The sequence below is a fragment of the Andrena cerasifolii genome, chromosome 3, assembly GCF_050908995.1.
Source record: "Andrena cerasifolii isolate SP2316 chromosome 3, iyAndCera1_principal, whole genome shotgun sequence".
Lineage (NCBI taxonomy): Eukaryota > Metazoa > Arthropoda > Insecta > Hymenoptera > Andrenidae > Andrena > Andrena cerasifolii.
The window spans coordinates 4,446,632-4,463,265 of NC_135120.1; the positions used below are offsets into that span (position 1 = coordinate 4,446,632).

General features: G+C 41.1%; 1 protein-coding gene and 1 long non-coding RNA gene across 3 annotated transcripts in view; both read right to left on the reverse strand.

Moving 5' to 3' along the window:
* Window positions 1-16,634, reverse strand: part of LOC143367066 (uncharacterized) — a 391,763-nt gene that overhangs the window by 21,768 nt on the left and 353,361 nt on the right. The gene's annotated exons all lie outside the window — the stretch shown is intronic.
* Window positions 6,841-16,634, reverse strand: part of LOC143367001 (fatty-acid amide hydrolase 2) — a 174,392-nt gene continuing 164,598 nt past the window's right edge. For both annotated transcript variants that reach the window (XM_076808586.1, XM_076808585.1), the window contains one exon: window positions 6,841-8,691. In XM_076808586.1, coding sequence (XP_076664701.1) covers window positions 8,602-8,691 — 90 coding nt within the window. In that variant the 3' untranslated portion in view covers window positions 6,841-8,601. The remainder of the gene's footprint in view (window positions 8,692-16,634) is intronic.

Sequence of the window (16,634 nt, forward strand, 5' to 3'; positions counted from 1 at the left end):
CTACGTTATTCAGGTCTGTCACGTCTATTATCTGGTATGGTCCAATGTAATGTGGATCAAATTTACTGGTGCGCGGTTCTTTGAGTACGTAGACAGAGTCGCCTTTGTTAAATGTTGCTGGTCTTGCGTGAGCATCGTAATAATTTTTCGAACGAATTTTTGCTTTGTTTAGGTTATCGGAAGCTATATTACGAATATTAGTCATGTGTGTTATTAATTCTATTAAGTAGTCTCCAAACGACTTTAATTTTTCGCCAGTTGGGAAAGAACTTGGTTCTCGAGCTGGTTTTCCAAAGATTAATTCGTATGGGGTGAAATTCGTTGCTTCGTGAACGGATGTGTTATAAGAGAACATTGCAAACGGTATTAGTAAATCCCAGTCTTCGTAATTATCCATGTAATGCTTGAGATATTCGGTGAGTACGATGTGACTTCGTTCTAAAGATCCGTTGGTTTGTGGTCTATATCCCGAGGTTGTGATTTGTTTGATTTTAAATATTTCGGATAAATTTGTCATAAGTGTTCCGATGAAGCTAGTTCCTTTGTCTGTTAATATTGCGCGGGGTGTACCGTAGATTGCGATGAAATGTCTAGCGAACGCATCTGCAATTGTAGCAGCTCGAATATTAGGTATTGCTACAGCTACGCAATATTTCGTTAGATTATCTTGAATAGTGAGAATATGTCTGTTCCCGCTGGGTGTAATTGGTAAAGGTCCCACTGTATCCAAGGAAATTTTGTCGAAGGCTCCTATAGGTGTGTCGGTGATCAACATCGGCTGACGAGTTTTCGCTCGAACTAATTTCTGCTCTTGACAACTTTGACATCTTCGGATGTAGTCTTGAATGTCGTTGCGCATTTGTGGCCAATAGAATTTTGATCGGATGCGTTTGTAGGTCTTCGTTACTCCTTTGTGTCCTCCAATTAAACTGTCGTGAGCTTCGCAAATGATGTGCTGTCTGTCCTCTTCGGATGGTGTAGTGATGATACAGTTGCATAAAGTAATCTGTAGGCAGGTTCCTATGAAAACCTCTTCTAATATCTTGACGAATTCATTGGACGGTATTTTGTGAAGGTCTCCCGTGGCAGAAATTCGAAATGATTTAATCTGATTTTGATCCAGGGTGTGTTGAAGAGTTTTCAATCCGTTAAGCACGTCTACTCTTTTAATATTATCAAAGAAGTTATCCGAGACTATTATACTAAAGGTTTTAAATGATCCATTGTCGGTTGTTATCACCCGTCCCTTTTTCGGTTGAGCTGCTAAAAGATTCGGTTTATTAATCATTTCGGTGTCCAGCAATAATTTTCCAACTGGGTTTACTAAATTGCAATCGGCAGAAATGAAGTGTACGTAATGTCCTTCTTTAGCGGTAAAGGTGTTTGAAGAAATGATAATCTTATGTGGTTGGTCTAGCGGGATCTCTTCCAGATTGTCAAGGTCATTTGAATTCTCGGTGTCGGTAGTGAAGAATGGGTAAGGGTCAAGCGTGCGGTCGAAAACCCTTGATTGAGTTGACCTGCTGTCAGGTGGTTGTTCCACACTGACTTCGGTCGTGGCTCCTGCAGGTAGCTGGTTTATTGAGGGTTGTAAAGGTTCATCCATGACTTCTGTTGATACTTGTGGTGTACCAAATAAATCTTGTTGAATGTTTCTTGCATTTTCTATTACAGTATTTTCGGCCGGTTCCTCAAAGGATATCAGATCGTCAAATAAGGTCTGGTCCTTATCTAAAGGAACGATTTGAGTGGAGTTTGCTGCGGGCGAAAAAGTGTTTATGGTTCCCTGGCGTTCATCTGGCATGGTTACCTCTTGAGATAAGCTGGGAAAAGATCTGTTCTTGTGTATAATTGGAGAATGTTGAACGTTCCCACGTGCGGTGTCTTCTATCTCGTCTGAACTGCTACTTGTCTCCCGGTACTTAGGTCGGTTTTCCCTGTCGCGACGTAGCTGTCGTATACGGTGCCCAATTGTCTCGGTGTTAGCGTCTGTTTTCGGTATCTGGACTTTGAAGTCAGGATCCTGGAGTTCTCGTGGAATAAGTGGTAGGCAGGCAGAAGAGGGGTTGCGCGATAATGCGTCTGCGTTCTTATTCGTCTTTCCGGATTTGTGGACAACCTGGTACTCGTACTGCAAAAGTCGGAGTTTCCATTTCATTAGTCTAGAAGTGGGGTCTTTGACAGAGTGTAGCCATAACAGTGGTCTGTGATCTGTAACGAGGGTGAATGGGGTTCCATAGATATAAGGCCTGAAGTATCTTACGGCGTAAACCATGGCCAAACATTCCTTTTCAGTAGCTGAGTAGTTCTTCTCAGGTTTATTTAGGCTGCGGGATGCGTAGGCAATCGGCAGGTCGCTTCCTATGTCGCCTTGGCTAAGTACAGCTTCAATAGCGTAATCGGAGGCATCTGTTGTTACAATAAATGGTTTACTGAAATCTGGATATTGCAATATGGGTTGTTGACAAAGTTCGTTACGTAATTGCTTAAAACTTTGGTCTTGTTCTTCAGTCCATTTGAATTTGATGCCTTTTCCTAATAGGTTAATTAAAGGTTTTGCCTTTGTGGTGAAATTAGGTACGAATCTTCGGTAATATCCTACAAGTCCTAAGAATTGTTGAATGTTCTTCTGCGTTGTAGGTGTAGGAAAATCTTGAACAGCTTTTAGTTTCCTAGGATCGGGTCTTACTCCTTCCTTTGAAATAATGTGTCCAAGGTATGCAACTTCCTTTCGCAAGAATTGACATTTGTTGGTCTGCAGGGTTAATCCATGTTCTCGAAGGCGATTTAGCAACTTTTTGACTTTAATATTATGTTCCTGTAAGGATGATGCATAGATCACTATGTCATCCAAGTAGACAAAGAGGTCTGTTCCTTGAAGTCCAGTGAGTGCTTGATCCATGAGGCGTTGAAAGGTGGGTGGTGCATTCTTTAATCCGAAAGGCATTCGAGAGAATTCGTAATGTCCATTTGGAGTAGTGAATGCTGTTTTTGCTTTATCTTTCGGATCCATCTCTATTTGATGAAATCCACTAGCGAGATCAAAGACTGAAAAATATTTAGCTCCTCCTAGTCGATCTAAAATCTCGGTGATTTGAGGTAATGGATATTTATCAGAAATTGTTATTTCGTTGAGACCGCGGAAATCTATCACCAATCGCCAACGTTTTACTCCATTTTCATCTTCTTTCTTTGGTACGATCCATAAAGGTGAATTATATGGAGATTTAGAAGGTGTAATTATACCATTTGATAATAAGGCGCTGATTTGTTTTTGAATTTCCTTTTGATGAATGAGAGGATAGCGATATTGTCTCGTATTGATTGGAATATCGTTAGATGTATGAATTGAATGTTTAAAGTCGGAAGCCTTACCTAGTTTATCTCCAGGAAGATAAAATCGGTCAGGAAAGTCTTTAACTAAATTTGTAACAAAATTTAGTTCCTCCTTGTTCAAATGTTTGGTGTTTAGAGTTTCCAAGATTTTCTGTTTCTTATCTTCGTTAGTTTTAAAATTTAACGGGTGTTCTGCAGCTGAGTAAAAATCTTCATCTGATGAACTGAAGATATCAAACGGCTCCAATGTTTGCGGTTCTATCTCCACGTCTAGGGGTTCATCGCTGGTGTTTGTTGCCATAACGTAGCACTTTCCTTCACTGTTCTTTACAACTGCTTCCCCTATGTACAGATGTTCGAGGGTCTTGATACGTGGTAAATATCCTTCCCTAATCCTTGGGTTTGTTATTGTTATAGCAATCTGTTGCGACGTCCTAGGTTCAATACGATGTTTGTTAGACGTCGGTAGTTTGTTAGTTTGAGGTATGTCCTGATAATTTGAAAAACGTAGAGGTCGGGTAGGTTTATTTTTTAATACCAAAGTCCCATGGTAATAGGAAATTTCGGCCTCCTCCTGTTTTAAAAATGGGCTTCCTATTAGTCCGTCTGCTTCTATTGCAAGCTCTTTTACCACATAGAAAAGTGCGGGAGCTTCGTGGATGTGAAGAATTGTTGTTCCTAATGTATGAATTGGATTAGTTGTAATTCCAGTTAATTCAATTTCTTCCCGAGAGTTTATCGTAGCATTTTCTCCCAGGGCGGTAATAACTACTAAATTTACGGATGCTCCGCCATCAATTAAGAATTCTCCCGTTCCTGACTCCAGTTCTGGAACCTTGGTTTTGATGCGTGGGGCAGGTGCTTCCTTGACGAGGTTTCCTCTTCGAAGCGGACTGTCCTTTGGCGAGCTTCTTTGTTTCCGCTCATCGTGTCGCCTATACGTTGAGCGCGATCGAAGTTTAAAGACTTGTTAGATTCGACAGATGAATCTCGCGAGTCTCGTTGATATCTCGGACTACGCGGATGTTTCCTACAGGATTTTCCGTCATGTCCGGTCGTACCGCAATGCCAGCAGTATAAACTCGGCTTGCGATTTTTATCGGGATTTTTTAAGATGGAATAATGTTTTTCTCCATCATCTGCGTACGATGAGTCGGAGCGATAAGAAGGGGATTTCGAGGGGCTCCGGTGACGCAAAATCCAGGCCGTCGTACGTGTCCGTCCTTCTCGTTCCTCTTCAAAACCAGATGTTCTTGTAGACCGATCCCTGTTTTCGTCGTACCTACTTGGAGAATGTGGATACGACACTTGACGGTCGTTGTGGCGAGAATCTTCAGCGTAATGTTCTCGACGAGACCACCTGGAGGGTGAATCATTACGGGGCGACTGTCGCCGATTCCTTAATTTTCTGTCTATCTGGAGCACGGCGTCGTAAGCTTGTTCAAGTGTTTTGATGTCTTGAGTTTGAGCCGACACTTTCCAGGAAATTCGATCCGGTAAACCATCGATGAAGTTTTCTTTAACGTCCTTTTCCATTTCTTTGACGAAGTCTTCAGCATGATCCAGATATCTTTCCCGAATAGCTCCGCGCGCACAATAAACGAGATGACTGGTCCTGTCGACGTATTGTCGCAGACTTTCTCCTTCACGAATATGTAATTTCGCGATTTCTACTTGGAAGTATGACAAACTTCTTCCCGGCGCGAATCTCTTTTTCAAATGTTGGACTAATGTCTTAACAGAGTTGAATTTGTGCTCTAACGTGCACCTACGTGCCGGACCGATCAGTTTTGTTAAAATTATCGCAAGATACTCAGCTTCCGTACCCTCAGGAATCAAAGTTAACCCGTCTTCCACATTTTGTGCAAAGCGCGTCAAGGGTGGACTTTCACCGTCGAAGGTTGGAATTGACATAGTAATGTTCTGTATACATGTCCGTTGCGTCAAAAGCGACATTGAGTTTGCAATTGAAACTGTCAGGTTCATAATGTCGTTAGAAGAGACGTTAGCCTGTGTGCTTGTCATTTTGAAACTTTCTTAAGTGACTTGACTAGCGAAAACTAGTATATTGTCAATAATAAATTACGAGTGATTTTAACGTATTTAAAAACCAAATTTTACGGCGATTCTAATGCAGTAGCATCCCACCGCTGTCACCAGTTCTGTTACGAGCCGGGGCTGCGGCAACGCGAGAGGCCGGCGAGAAGGGTATTTCCCAAGGAATATGGTTAACGAATTTGTTAGTAAGGTGCGCGGACGAACCTGATGCGAAATCAGGGAGCCGCTTGGATTATTGACGGCGAGGACGAACCTGATGCGAAATCAGGGAGCCTCTAGGAATGGAGTCAAGCGCGGACGAACCTGATTTGAAATCAGGGAGCCGCAGGAGGGTGAAACGTCGTGAACGAACCCGATGCGAAATCGGGGTGTCACTAGGATGATGTTCACAGACGAACTCGACGCGAAGTCGAGGAGCTGTTAGGAGGTTGGATTATTCACAGACGAACCTGGTGCGAAACCAGGGAGCTGTTCGGAGGTTGGTAGACTTACAGACGAACCTGGTGCGAAACCAGGGAGCTGTAGGATACGGACGAACCTGATGCGAAATCAGGGAGCCGTAGGAGGGTTAAACGTGGACGAACCCGATGCGAAATCGGGGAGCCACTAGGTTGGTAAAATTCCTTTATTTGGATGAAAGGTTGCAAACTAACCTGATGCTAGATCAGGGAGTCGCGGGAAATGTTATTAATGCCTCGTAACTCTTAATTTTTATTTGATACAACTCGAGCGGTAAAGTTGTATCAGTGGGTGAGCGCTACTAAGTTTATAAGGATCGCTGGGTAAAAGATGGGTTTTAACGAATCAACTCGATTTAGAAGTGAACACCATTCGTGTATTCAAGATTAGTTGGTACAAATGTGAATGTCGCGGGAAAATAGTGTAATAAATGTGTGAAAATTACCACTAATTTGCTCGGTGTTGACGCACTGGCGATGCGGGGCGTACGAGCGGCTATAACAAAGTGCCCAATAGAATGTAAACCGAACTCGCGGATTCTATGGGGTCAACTATGATTCCGACGGAGACTTTAGCTCGATCTTACTGAATTCAACCGACTCGGTACGAGCGTGACACAACGTTACTCTACGCGTAACTGTACTGCTTTTAACCGCAGAGGGTAGAAACCAAAGGGTTTATATAGTCCCAAAAATGAGTGGGGATGCATTTGAAATTTCCATATAAGGAAATTCTTCGGGGTCGTCGTCGTGTCACTCCCGTTCCCATGGTCGTGATCCAGATGGTCGAGATCATGACCCCCCTTAGTGGTATGTGATAAGCAAAAGGATTTTTAGGGCGTTTTCCCTTCGTAGACGCGAGCTCGAAAAGTGGTTGAGAGCGGCGTATGGGGAAAAATCCACATACGTAACATAGTATACTCGAACCACTGTGCGATCGCTCGAATTTAGCTATGTTCAGGATAAATTAAATTACAAAGTCTGAATACAGATTCCTTACATAAGACTTAGTTTATTCCCTTCAAATTAAACGTACGCTAATATTAGTCTAATAAGTAATTATAAGTGCTGTGTCTCGTCCTGTATATAATCGTGTCCGTGCAATAAACGTTGTGCCGTTTAAATGGATAAAATTCAACGAGATAAGGAGCTCCTTGGTGTCGTGCGTTAACACGATCAGAGATATGAAATACACATGAAAACTTACAATTTCATTCAGGGCCTGTTTTCAACGCTAGGATCGTTTCAGTGCCGAAATAAAAATAGTTACGGTATTCGCATCACTTGAACTACTTTCCTGCAGTTTTAAATTTTTTTGAATTTTCGAGTTGATGAAGATCCCTTTTAAGTTCCCGGCATAAGACGCTTCGTACGCGTATTTCCAATAATTAATATCTCGGAAACGAAGCCTCCAACGCAAATTCTTGATGCTTGACATATAGACACACTCCTTAAATTTTCTAACATCTGTTGCCGGGCACCCTGTGTATGAGTAACCATCCTGTTCATTTGCATGTCTAAAGTCTAAGGTACAGATTGTTGAATATCGGTTGTAACTGTTTTAAGATATAGGTGTGGTTTATTGCATTTCCTTGTATCAAGAATGGATTTCATCCGTATAAAAAATTGTGTGAACCAATTCATATACATAATTGTAAAAAGTTTGTATAAAGCTATCTACTTAATTGTAATTACAAAGTAGAATCAGAGCTTATTAAGTAAGGTGTGGATGAATTCTGAAAGAGTAAGTTATTCTCGCAATATCTAGATCAAGGCTGGGCAACCCGCTGCCCCTTCCCTGACTTGCCTGCTCTGCTGAGCCGTAGGAAAATAATCCCCTTCATATCTACTTGACTTCTACACTCTAAACAGTCACACGGAGTTCTCGTTCGGCTGACTGGTAATGGGGATTGTGCGGCCCGCGGCAGCGAACAAATTGCTCAGCCCTGATCTGGATCACTATATTGTAGGTAACTGAGTACCACAAAACTCTGTATTTAATTTTTTAAATATCTTTTATGCTTCCACAGACATTCCCGATCATATGAAGACTCATAATTTTTGGAGGAATGTTTGCATTACTAGCCCTGTTTCATTGCCACAAGAAAAGATAGCTATGACATTAAGTCCATCTTATCTACGTTTCTGTGATGTATCAGATTCTTGGCTGTACTTCTGGAAACCAGTCAAACCCGATTGGGCTGAAATTTTGAAAATAGCTTCATTTTGCATAAAAATAACTTTTGCGAGAAGGATTTTTGGCGACTCGAAAATTTTTTTTTACCATTTCAATGTCGTTCCCTACCTTACCGACAGAGCGCATTATTAATCTCCTAAAATCTATAAAACAGAGAACAACTTAGAAAGAGATATCAGCTTGATACTGATCAAGGGAATATTATTCTTGGAGCCTTACGTACGTTGCTTCGTCCTAGCGTCTACCTAGAAGAGAGATCAGTCGCGGTCGATAAGGTAGGGAACGATATTGAAATGGTAAAAAAAAAATTCCAGTCGCCAAAAATCCTTCTCGCGAACGTTATTTTTATGCAAAATGAAGCTATTTTCCAAATTTCTTTACTTTACTTTCAAGTTTAATTACGTTGTAAACTGTAGAAATCGTATTTTATAAACTGTGCGTATACATTGTGTAATGCGCGGGCGTTACGCAATACTAATAATAATTAACTTGAAATATCAATAATCATGTTTAACATGAGTCACAATGTGTTATAAGTTATAATCCTTGCCCTTAAACTGGTGGCACCCAACCACCAAATGTTTTCTCTAATTCTCTTGCCACAGCCAGACATAAGTGATCATTAAATGGAGCTGCTACAACCTTAAATAAAACAAATCCATTATTAATAAATGTAAAAGATGTTTCAAAATTTACTTCGTATAATTATAGGTATATGTATCTCATAAATATTACGTGGCAACCACATAAAGTGTTAAGGTGGGATTCCACTGAATATTTTAGCAACAGGCGACATGCGACACCGTCACATTTTTTTTTCGTATGCAACACGTCACCCGCGGAAAGTGTGCCATTGGTTTGCCTCAGTGGAATTGCACCTTTACGCTCGGCTTTAAAGAACCTGTGGATAGAGATGGAGTCGAAAAATATTTGACTTATATTCAACCGCTTGTGTAGACACCCAATTATTCATTTAATAAAAAAAATAAAAAGTCGATTTTTTTAATTCTACATAGTTGAAATTTTCAAGCGTTAAATGTATTTCATGAAAATTTCAATTTGATATCCCAAATATTAATGAAACTTGTAACGTCGCGTCGCGAATCAGAAGTTGTGCATCTCTTGATGCGTAACTACCACTGCTATTCGACAACTTAATATTTGAAGAGCCGATACTGTTGTAAATAGCTTTGTTCATCATCTAGTAATTTTAGTTTATGGTCAGTAACATTGAGTATACCAGGTGGCGCCAGTTTCGTTTTATTTCCGTTCTATTAGGTTATGTCACATCTTTTATTTCCAGAGTCAATGGTCTTTTTCGTTATGTACCAGTCTCAGTTTTTCCTTTGTGTGATATACATGGCGTCTGATATTCTGTACAAGATATTATAATTAAGATTCTACAATTTGCTTTATCCTGTTCTTAATAAATATAATATACGCAACAGGTTATGGGCCCAGTAGTGCGGGTCAGTGCGTAAGTTGAAAAAGAACAGTGAAACGCTCGTGCGGTCAGCACGGAAATAAAAAGGGTCTGTCGCACGGAAGACGCCATTTTTCAGAGACTCGATTATTCTCTTTGTGAGAGCTCGGATTCTTAAGTGAGAAGAGCATAAAGGATACTCTCAGGGAGGATGGAAAAAGTGAAGAATTTTCACATACAAAAGTTCGACGGAAGTAATTTCCAGCTATGGAAATTCCAAATGGAAATTATACTACGTGCAGAGAAAATTCTGGACGTTGTCGACGGTAGCATGGTTCGGCCGGCAGTGACTGAAGTAGAAAAAAGGAAGGCATGGGATAAAAGTAATTCAAAGGGCATGTTGTTCATCTCTACGGGCTTGGAATACAGTCAATTACAAACTGTCGTCGCATGCGATACAGCAGCGCAGATGTGGAATCGTCTCAAGTGTGTGCATGAACAGCGCAGTTCGGTAAATAAGGGAACGCTCAAGCAGCAGTTTTTTAGTTATAAAATGCAATCAAACGAGAGTATCGCTCAGCATATTAGTAAAATTGAGTCGATGGCCTTGGCACTAGCAGATGTAGGTGAGCGTGTTACCGACATGGATAAAATTGCAAAAACACTCGAAAGCTTACCGAACAGTTATGGTGCGTTCATAAACGCATGGGATTCGTACGACGAAACGAAACAGACTTTTGAAAACCTATCCTCTCGTCTCCTCAAGGAAGAGAAGCGGCTTACCCAGGATGAAGATATCGAAGCGGCATTTGCAACGTTAAACGTGAAGAAGAAAAATACAAGCCCTCGAACTCCTAAAGGTGGAAAAAGCGCTGATCAAGAAAAGTCGACTAGCAAGTCGAGTGTCGTGTGTTTTTATTGCAAAAAGGCTGGCCACATGAAGCGTAACTGCTACAAATTGAAAGCGAACAAAACAAAAAAGGATGATCAGGACGACATCTCGAAGGACATTTTAAAGGATGTTGCTTTGAGTGCCGAATTTAAGAACATTTCAGTCACTGGATGTGAGAATGCGTGGCTTGCGGACAGTGCAGCGTCAAAACATATGACTTTTCGTAAGGAGATGTTTACAGAACTTCGGTCAATAGATGGCTCGTCTAATGTTGTTCAGATAGGAGATAACTCGTTTGTAAAAGCAGAAGGCATTGGCACAGTAAAAGTTCTGGCACTCGTTAATGGACAGTGGGAGCCTCGGACATTGGAAAATACTCTATATGTACCAAAATTAAAGAAAAACCTTTTTTCAGTGGGAGCTGTTACGAGTAGACAATTCAAGGTTACATTCGATGACAGTAGAATTGAGGTACGGAACCAAAAGGTTATTGCTACGGGCATAAAAATGGCTAACCAGTGCTATAAGATGCTGTTTAAGGAGAAAAATGTCGAGCAGGCAAATACAGTGACAGAAGCAACAGTGAAGCTATGGCATGATAGATTGGGTCATCCAGGTATAAATAGTTTTAAAGAAATGGCCAATCAAGGTTTAATACCAGGAATAAAATCAACAAGTATCGATAATCTGTTTTGCGAATCTTGTCAGTCTGGTAAGATGCATCGATTGCCATTCCATACCACTCTGAATGCACGCGTTTGTAAATCTGGAGAAATTATACACTCAGATGTCTGTGGGAAGATGCCAGTTACTTCGCTCGGTGGTGCAAACTATTTCTTGTTATTCAAAGATGAATGTACTTCGTATCGGTTTGTGTATTTCATGAAGTCTAAAAGCGATACATTTGAAACATTTCTACAGTTTCAGAGGGTAATTGAGAGACAAACGGGTAACAGGATAAAAGCATTCAGAAGCGACAATGGCCGTGAATATATTAATGAGCAGTTTGCTGAACATTTTAAGAAGACTGGAATAATTGCAGAAAGGACGGCACCATATTGTGCAGAGCAGAATGGTCGGATCGAACGTGAAAATCGATCAATTGTGGAATGTGCACGGACTATGCTCATCGATGCAAATCTTCCGGAGATTTTATGGGCAGAAGCAGTAAACACAAGTGTCTACATACTGAACAGACGACCAAGCAAGAAAAACGATAACATGACTCCATTTGAAAAGTTTCTTGGCAAGAAAGTGACTCTCATGCACATGAGGAAATTTTGAGCGGAGGCTTATGTCCACATACCCAAGATTGCTCGTACTAAATTCGACGGGAAAGCTGAAAAAGTCATCTTCATTGGCTACGACGGATACAGCACGAATTATAGACTGTATAATACGAATACAAGAAAAGTCAAAGTAGCCCGAGATGTAGTGTTTAACGAGGGGAATACCTCAGGAGCGATAGTCAGCGATCCAGAATGCGTGATTTATCCATCAATGGAAGATGTACAGGAAAACAATCCACCAGATGAAGATCAACAGGGGAGCAATGAACAACAAGTCGGGGAAGAAAATACATCGCAGCAGTCAGCGAAGAAAGGTCCTACACTTCGTGACAGGAAAACTCTTAAGGCACCAAACCGATTTGATGCATGTCAGGTAGCTATTGACATTGCATGTGCAGCAATATATGATGAACCTCAAACGTATCAGGAAGCAGTTACTGGTCAGAATGCCAGGGAATGGAGTGATGCTATGAAGGAGGAAATAAACTCGTTAAACAAACATGGAACTTGGACATTGACACCTGCACCTCCGGATCGGAAAACTGTAGATTGCAAGTGGGTCTACAAGATTAAAAGAAGACCAGATGGGAAAATTGAACGTTTCAAGGCACGATTATGCGCTAAGGGATATTCACAAAAAGCAGGAATTGACTATACGGAAACGTTTTCTCCAGTAATTCGGTACGATTCAATTAGAGTTCTTCTGGCACTTGCAACAATCTACGATATGGAAATTCTGCAGTTTGACATAAAGACTGCATTTCTTTACGGTGATCTGACGGAGGAGATCTATATGAAGCAGCCAGAGGGTTTCCAAAGCGACGATCCAGAAATGGTTTGCAGGCTGAGAAAAAGTCTGTATGGACTCAAGCAGTCTCCACGATGTTGGAGTCAGAAATTCTGTAAGTTCCTGAATCTATTCAATTTAAAACCATTAGATACAGACAAATGCGTGTATCGAGGAATACTTAATGGAGTGGAGATTTGGCTGGCGCTGTGTGTGGATGATGGTATGCTGATGAGTACATGTTCTGATACATTAGCACTTCTAATACAGGAACTCGGTTCGCAGTTTGAGATCAAGATAGATCATTCAAACTGTTTTGTTGGGATAGAAATTAAACGAGATAGACAAAATAAAAGAATGTTTCTTGCTCAGCAGGGGTATATTGAACGAGTTCTGGCCAAATTTAACATGCAAGATTGCAATCCACAGGCAACGCCAGCAGATCCAAATACACAGTTGCAGAGTGCAAGTCAAGATAAAAGTCTTAAGACGACTTCGGGTGTACCATACAGAGAGGCTGTGGGAAGTTTGATATTTCTTGCCATTGTAACGCGGCCAGACATCTCTTTTGCAGTGGGTCAAGTGAGCAGGTTTCTGAATGATCCATCTGAGGCGCACTGGACAGCAGTGAAGAGAATTATGCGATACATCGCAGGAACTAGGAGCTACGGTATTTGCTATCAAGGCAAATATAATGAACTTTTGGTATACTCGGATGCTGATTTTGCTGGAGATGAAGAAACTCGGAAATCTACAACGGGATATATCAGTGTCCTGGCTGAAGGACAGAAGCAGAATACATTGCAGCTTCATCAGCAGCCCAGGAAACAATGTGGCTGAGAATGATGTTGACTGAGCTTCAAGTGATCTCTGATGAGCCCACTAAGCTCTTTGTGGACAACCAAAGTGCAATTCGTTTGGTGAAAAACTCTGATCACCACAAGTTAACTAAGCATATAGACATTAAGTTTCATTATATTCGAGAATGTGTCGAGAATCAAAGTATATCTGTGCAGTATGTATCTTCTGAAAAACAGTTGGCGGATTTCTTGACAAAGGCTTTGCCACGAGATATGTTTTGTTCAAATCGAAGGTCAGTATCAATACTCGATGTAAATGAACAAAGAGTGGGAGTGTTGTAAATAGCTTTGTTCATCATCTAGTAATTTTAGTTTATGGTCAGTAACATTGAGTATACCAGGTGGCGCCAGTTTCGTTTTATTTCCGTTCTGTTAGGTTATGTCACATCTTTTATTTCCAGAGTCAATGGTCTTTTTCGTTATGTACCAGTCTCAGTTTTTCCTTTGTGTGATATACATGGCGTCTGATATTCTGTACAAGATATTATAATTAAGATTCTACAATTTGCTTTATCCTGTTCTTAATAAATATAATATACGCAACAGATACAAATTCGTTAGTGATTATTAAAATGTAGTCAGAAGAGAATCATACAGATATCATGAATCACAACTCAAGGAACAGACTCTGGAAGGTACTCACTCAACTCTTGTCAGCCTTAGAAACGGCTATCACTTCGTGACTATTGTCGGTCAACGTTTACGGCTATCTACATTCTGTCAAAAAAGTACCGGGAATCGATCATTTAAAAAGCTCGCTTAAAGGGATTGTTGAAATTCTTTTTGTCGCTAAGTTGGCACAACTGTCCTCTATACTCACGCGGAGTTTGAGCGTCACTTGTCATTTAGTTTATTTACAGTGCGCCATTGTGTCAGTTCATCTCAAGTGTGTTTTGCGATTTTTACAATAGATAAAAATATCGAACAAAGAATCTGTCTGAAATTTTGCATTGCAAATGGAATTTCGTGTGCCGAAACGCTGAAAATGTTACATAAGGCTTACGGTGAATCGACTTTATCAAAAACACGTGCGTATGAATGGTACAGTGCATTTAAAAGCGGTCGAGATGTGATGGAAGATTTGCCTCGCTCTGGTCGACCATCAACGTCTTCAACTGAACTTCACATCGGTAAAGTGAAGGAAATGGTGGCTGGAAATCGTCGTTTAAGTCGGAGAGAGATAGCCACCGAAATTTCTGTGTCTCACGAATCAATTCGTACCATTTTAAACGATTGTTTGGGCATGAAACGCGTTGCCGCTCGATTAGTGCCGAAAGACCTGAATTTTCTGCAAAAACTCAATCGCGTTAAGGTTGCTGAAGACATGCTAGAACGAGTTAATTCCGACCTCACATTCATAAAACGCATTGTAATTGGTGATGAGACATGGGTTTACGAGTTTTACATGCAAACCAGTCAACAAGCTTCGGAATGGCGCCTTCCAATTCAGCCGAAACCGAAAAAAGCACGTCAAAGTCGATCAAAAGTGAAGGTGATGTTGACAGTTTTTTCGATTACCGCGGTGTTGTGCACTCGGAATTCTTGCCACAAGGTAAGACAGTAAATAAAGAATATTATCTGAGCGTTATGCGGCGTTTGAGAGAGCAAATTCGTCGAAAAAGACCAGATTTGTGGAAAGAAAACTCATGGATTTTGCACCACGATAACGCACCATCTCACAAGGCTATTATTGTGAACGAGTTTCTGGCCAAAAACTCAACAAGTCTTATCGAGCAGCCACCGTATTCCCCTGATATGGCTCCGGCCGACTTTTTTCTTTTCCCAAAACTGAAATAACCACTTCGAGGCATCCGTTTTCAGTCGATAGATGACATAAAAGAGAATTCGCGGCGAGTACTGAAGTTGATTCCAAAAAATGTTTTGATGATTGGGTTCTTCGTTGGCATAAGTGTATTATTTCGAAAGGAGCCTACTGTGAAGGCGATACAATAAATTTCGATAAATAATACATATTTTGTGTTTCATTGACCAATTCCCGGTACTTTTTTGACAGAATGTATTAATTTTACTCCATACCTCTTGTCGATCTTTGTGACGGTCACTGTTAATAAATTGCTGGGTTTCAAACTCGAGCGTCGTTATTGAACCAGCGCCAGCATGCTGCAGCGATCAACCACAAGGTGGAGTAAAATTAACTCTCAATTTGGAAAGAGCCGTAATGTTTTATTTGGCATTTACTGACATTTTTTCAGTTATAAAGTAGAATAGTGTGAAATTAACCATGAATCGATACACACAATAACAATGTGCAGAATTTGAGACAATTTTTATTTAAAAAAAATAAGTCAGTTCTGTTAACTCGACGAGAATAGCGGAAGACTTCGCAATAAACAAGTATCTACCTAATAAGAAAACAATTCATGTTTTAGCAAATCGACTTGCGCAGTATGTGGTCTCAATACGTCGGTACAACACCGCATACAGTCAGATAAACAATATGGATTCTGAAGTACCTTTTTCCAGATTGATTAACTTCTCGGTTTGGTGACTTGTATTGGGCGTTTTGTAAATAGCCGTGGAAGACGGAATTTAGTCGATATAATTTTGAAAAACTGGCAAAAAAAATTTAAATACTAAATAAACATTATTGAGGAAAAACCCTTTTATTTATTACAAAATTGTACCCAAACGAAATCGGGGAGCAAATCCCCCCCCCCCCACCACCATCCTGGTATAAATAATAATTACGCAAAACACCATTGTTTGCGCTGGCTTCACTGTTATTGGCGTTACTTGCAAATGGCCCGATGGGGCCCTGGCAGGGTTTTACATCGACCCTTATCCTACTATATATCATTTTCTGTTGAATGACGCCGTGGGGGCTTACTGCTGATGGAAAAAAATGTGACTGTGAGTATGCGCTTGTTAAAATATTTCAAAGTACGAGTCGGGTTTCTTGAGACTCTTTTGATGTTCAAACATTGGTAATGTCATTTACGCTCACAGTAGATATCGCAAGAGTGTAACCCAGAAGATGGTTGTGACGACGATCGTCTCTCCACCACGCTGAGGCGCGGTATCAGCAGCGCAGGTACAACGTGCAACCGCTAGATGGATGCGAACTAATCGTTTTTGTGGGGAGCGGCCGTTCTCCCACTCCGCGGACTGTGCAGTTGTGGGAAGACTGCGCGAGCCGGTGTCCGTTGCCATGCAATGCGCACGGCACTTCTCTTGGCGTAGTGACTTCGTTATGGCAATGTGGCGGCACGTGCAACGAGCACGCCGCCTCAATACGACCAGGCTCGTAGTTTGGTCGTCGGCGACAGCAGCGATATCGGCGACGTATCGAATTTCGGCGTCGATGCGTAGCGCT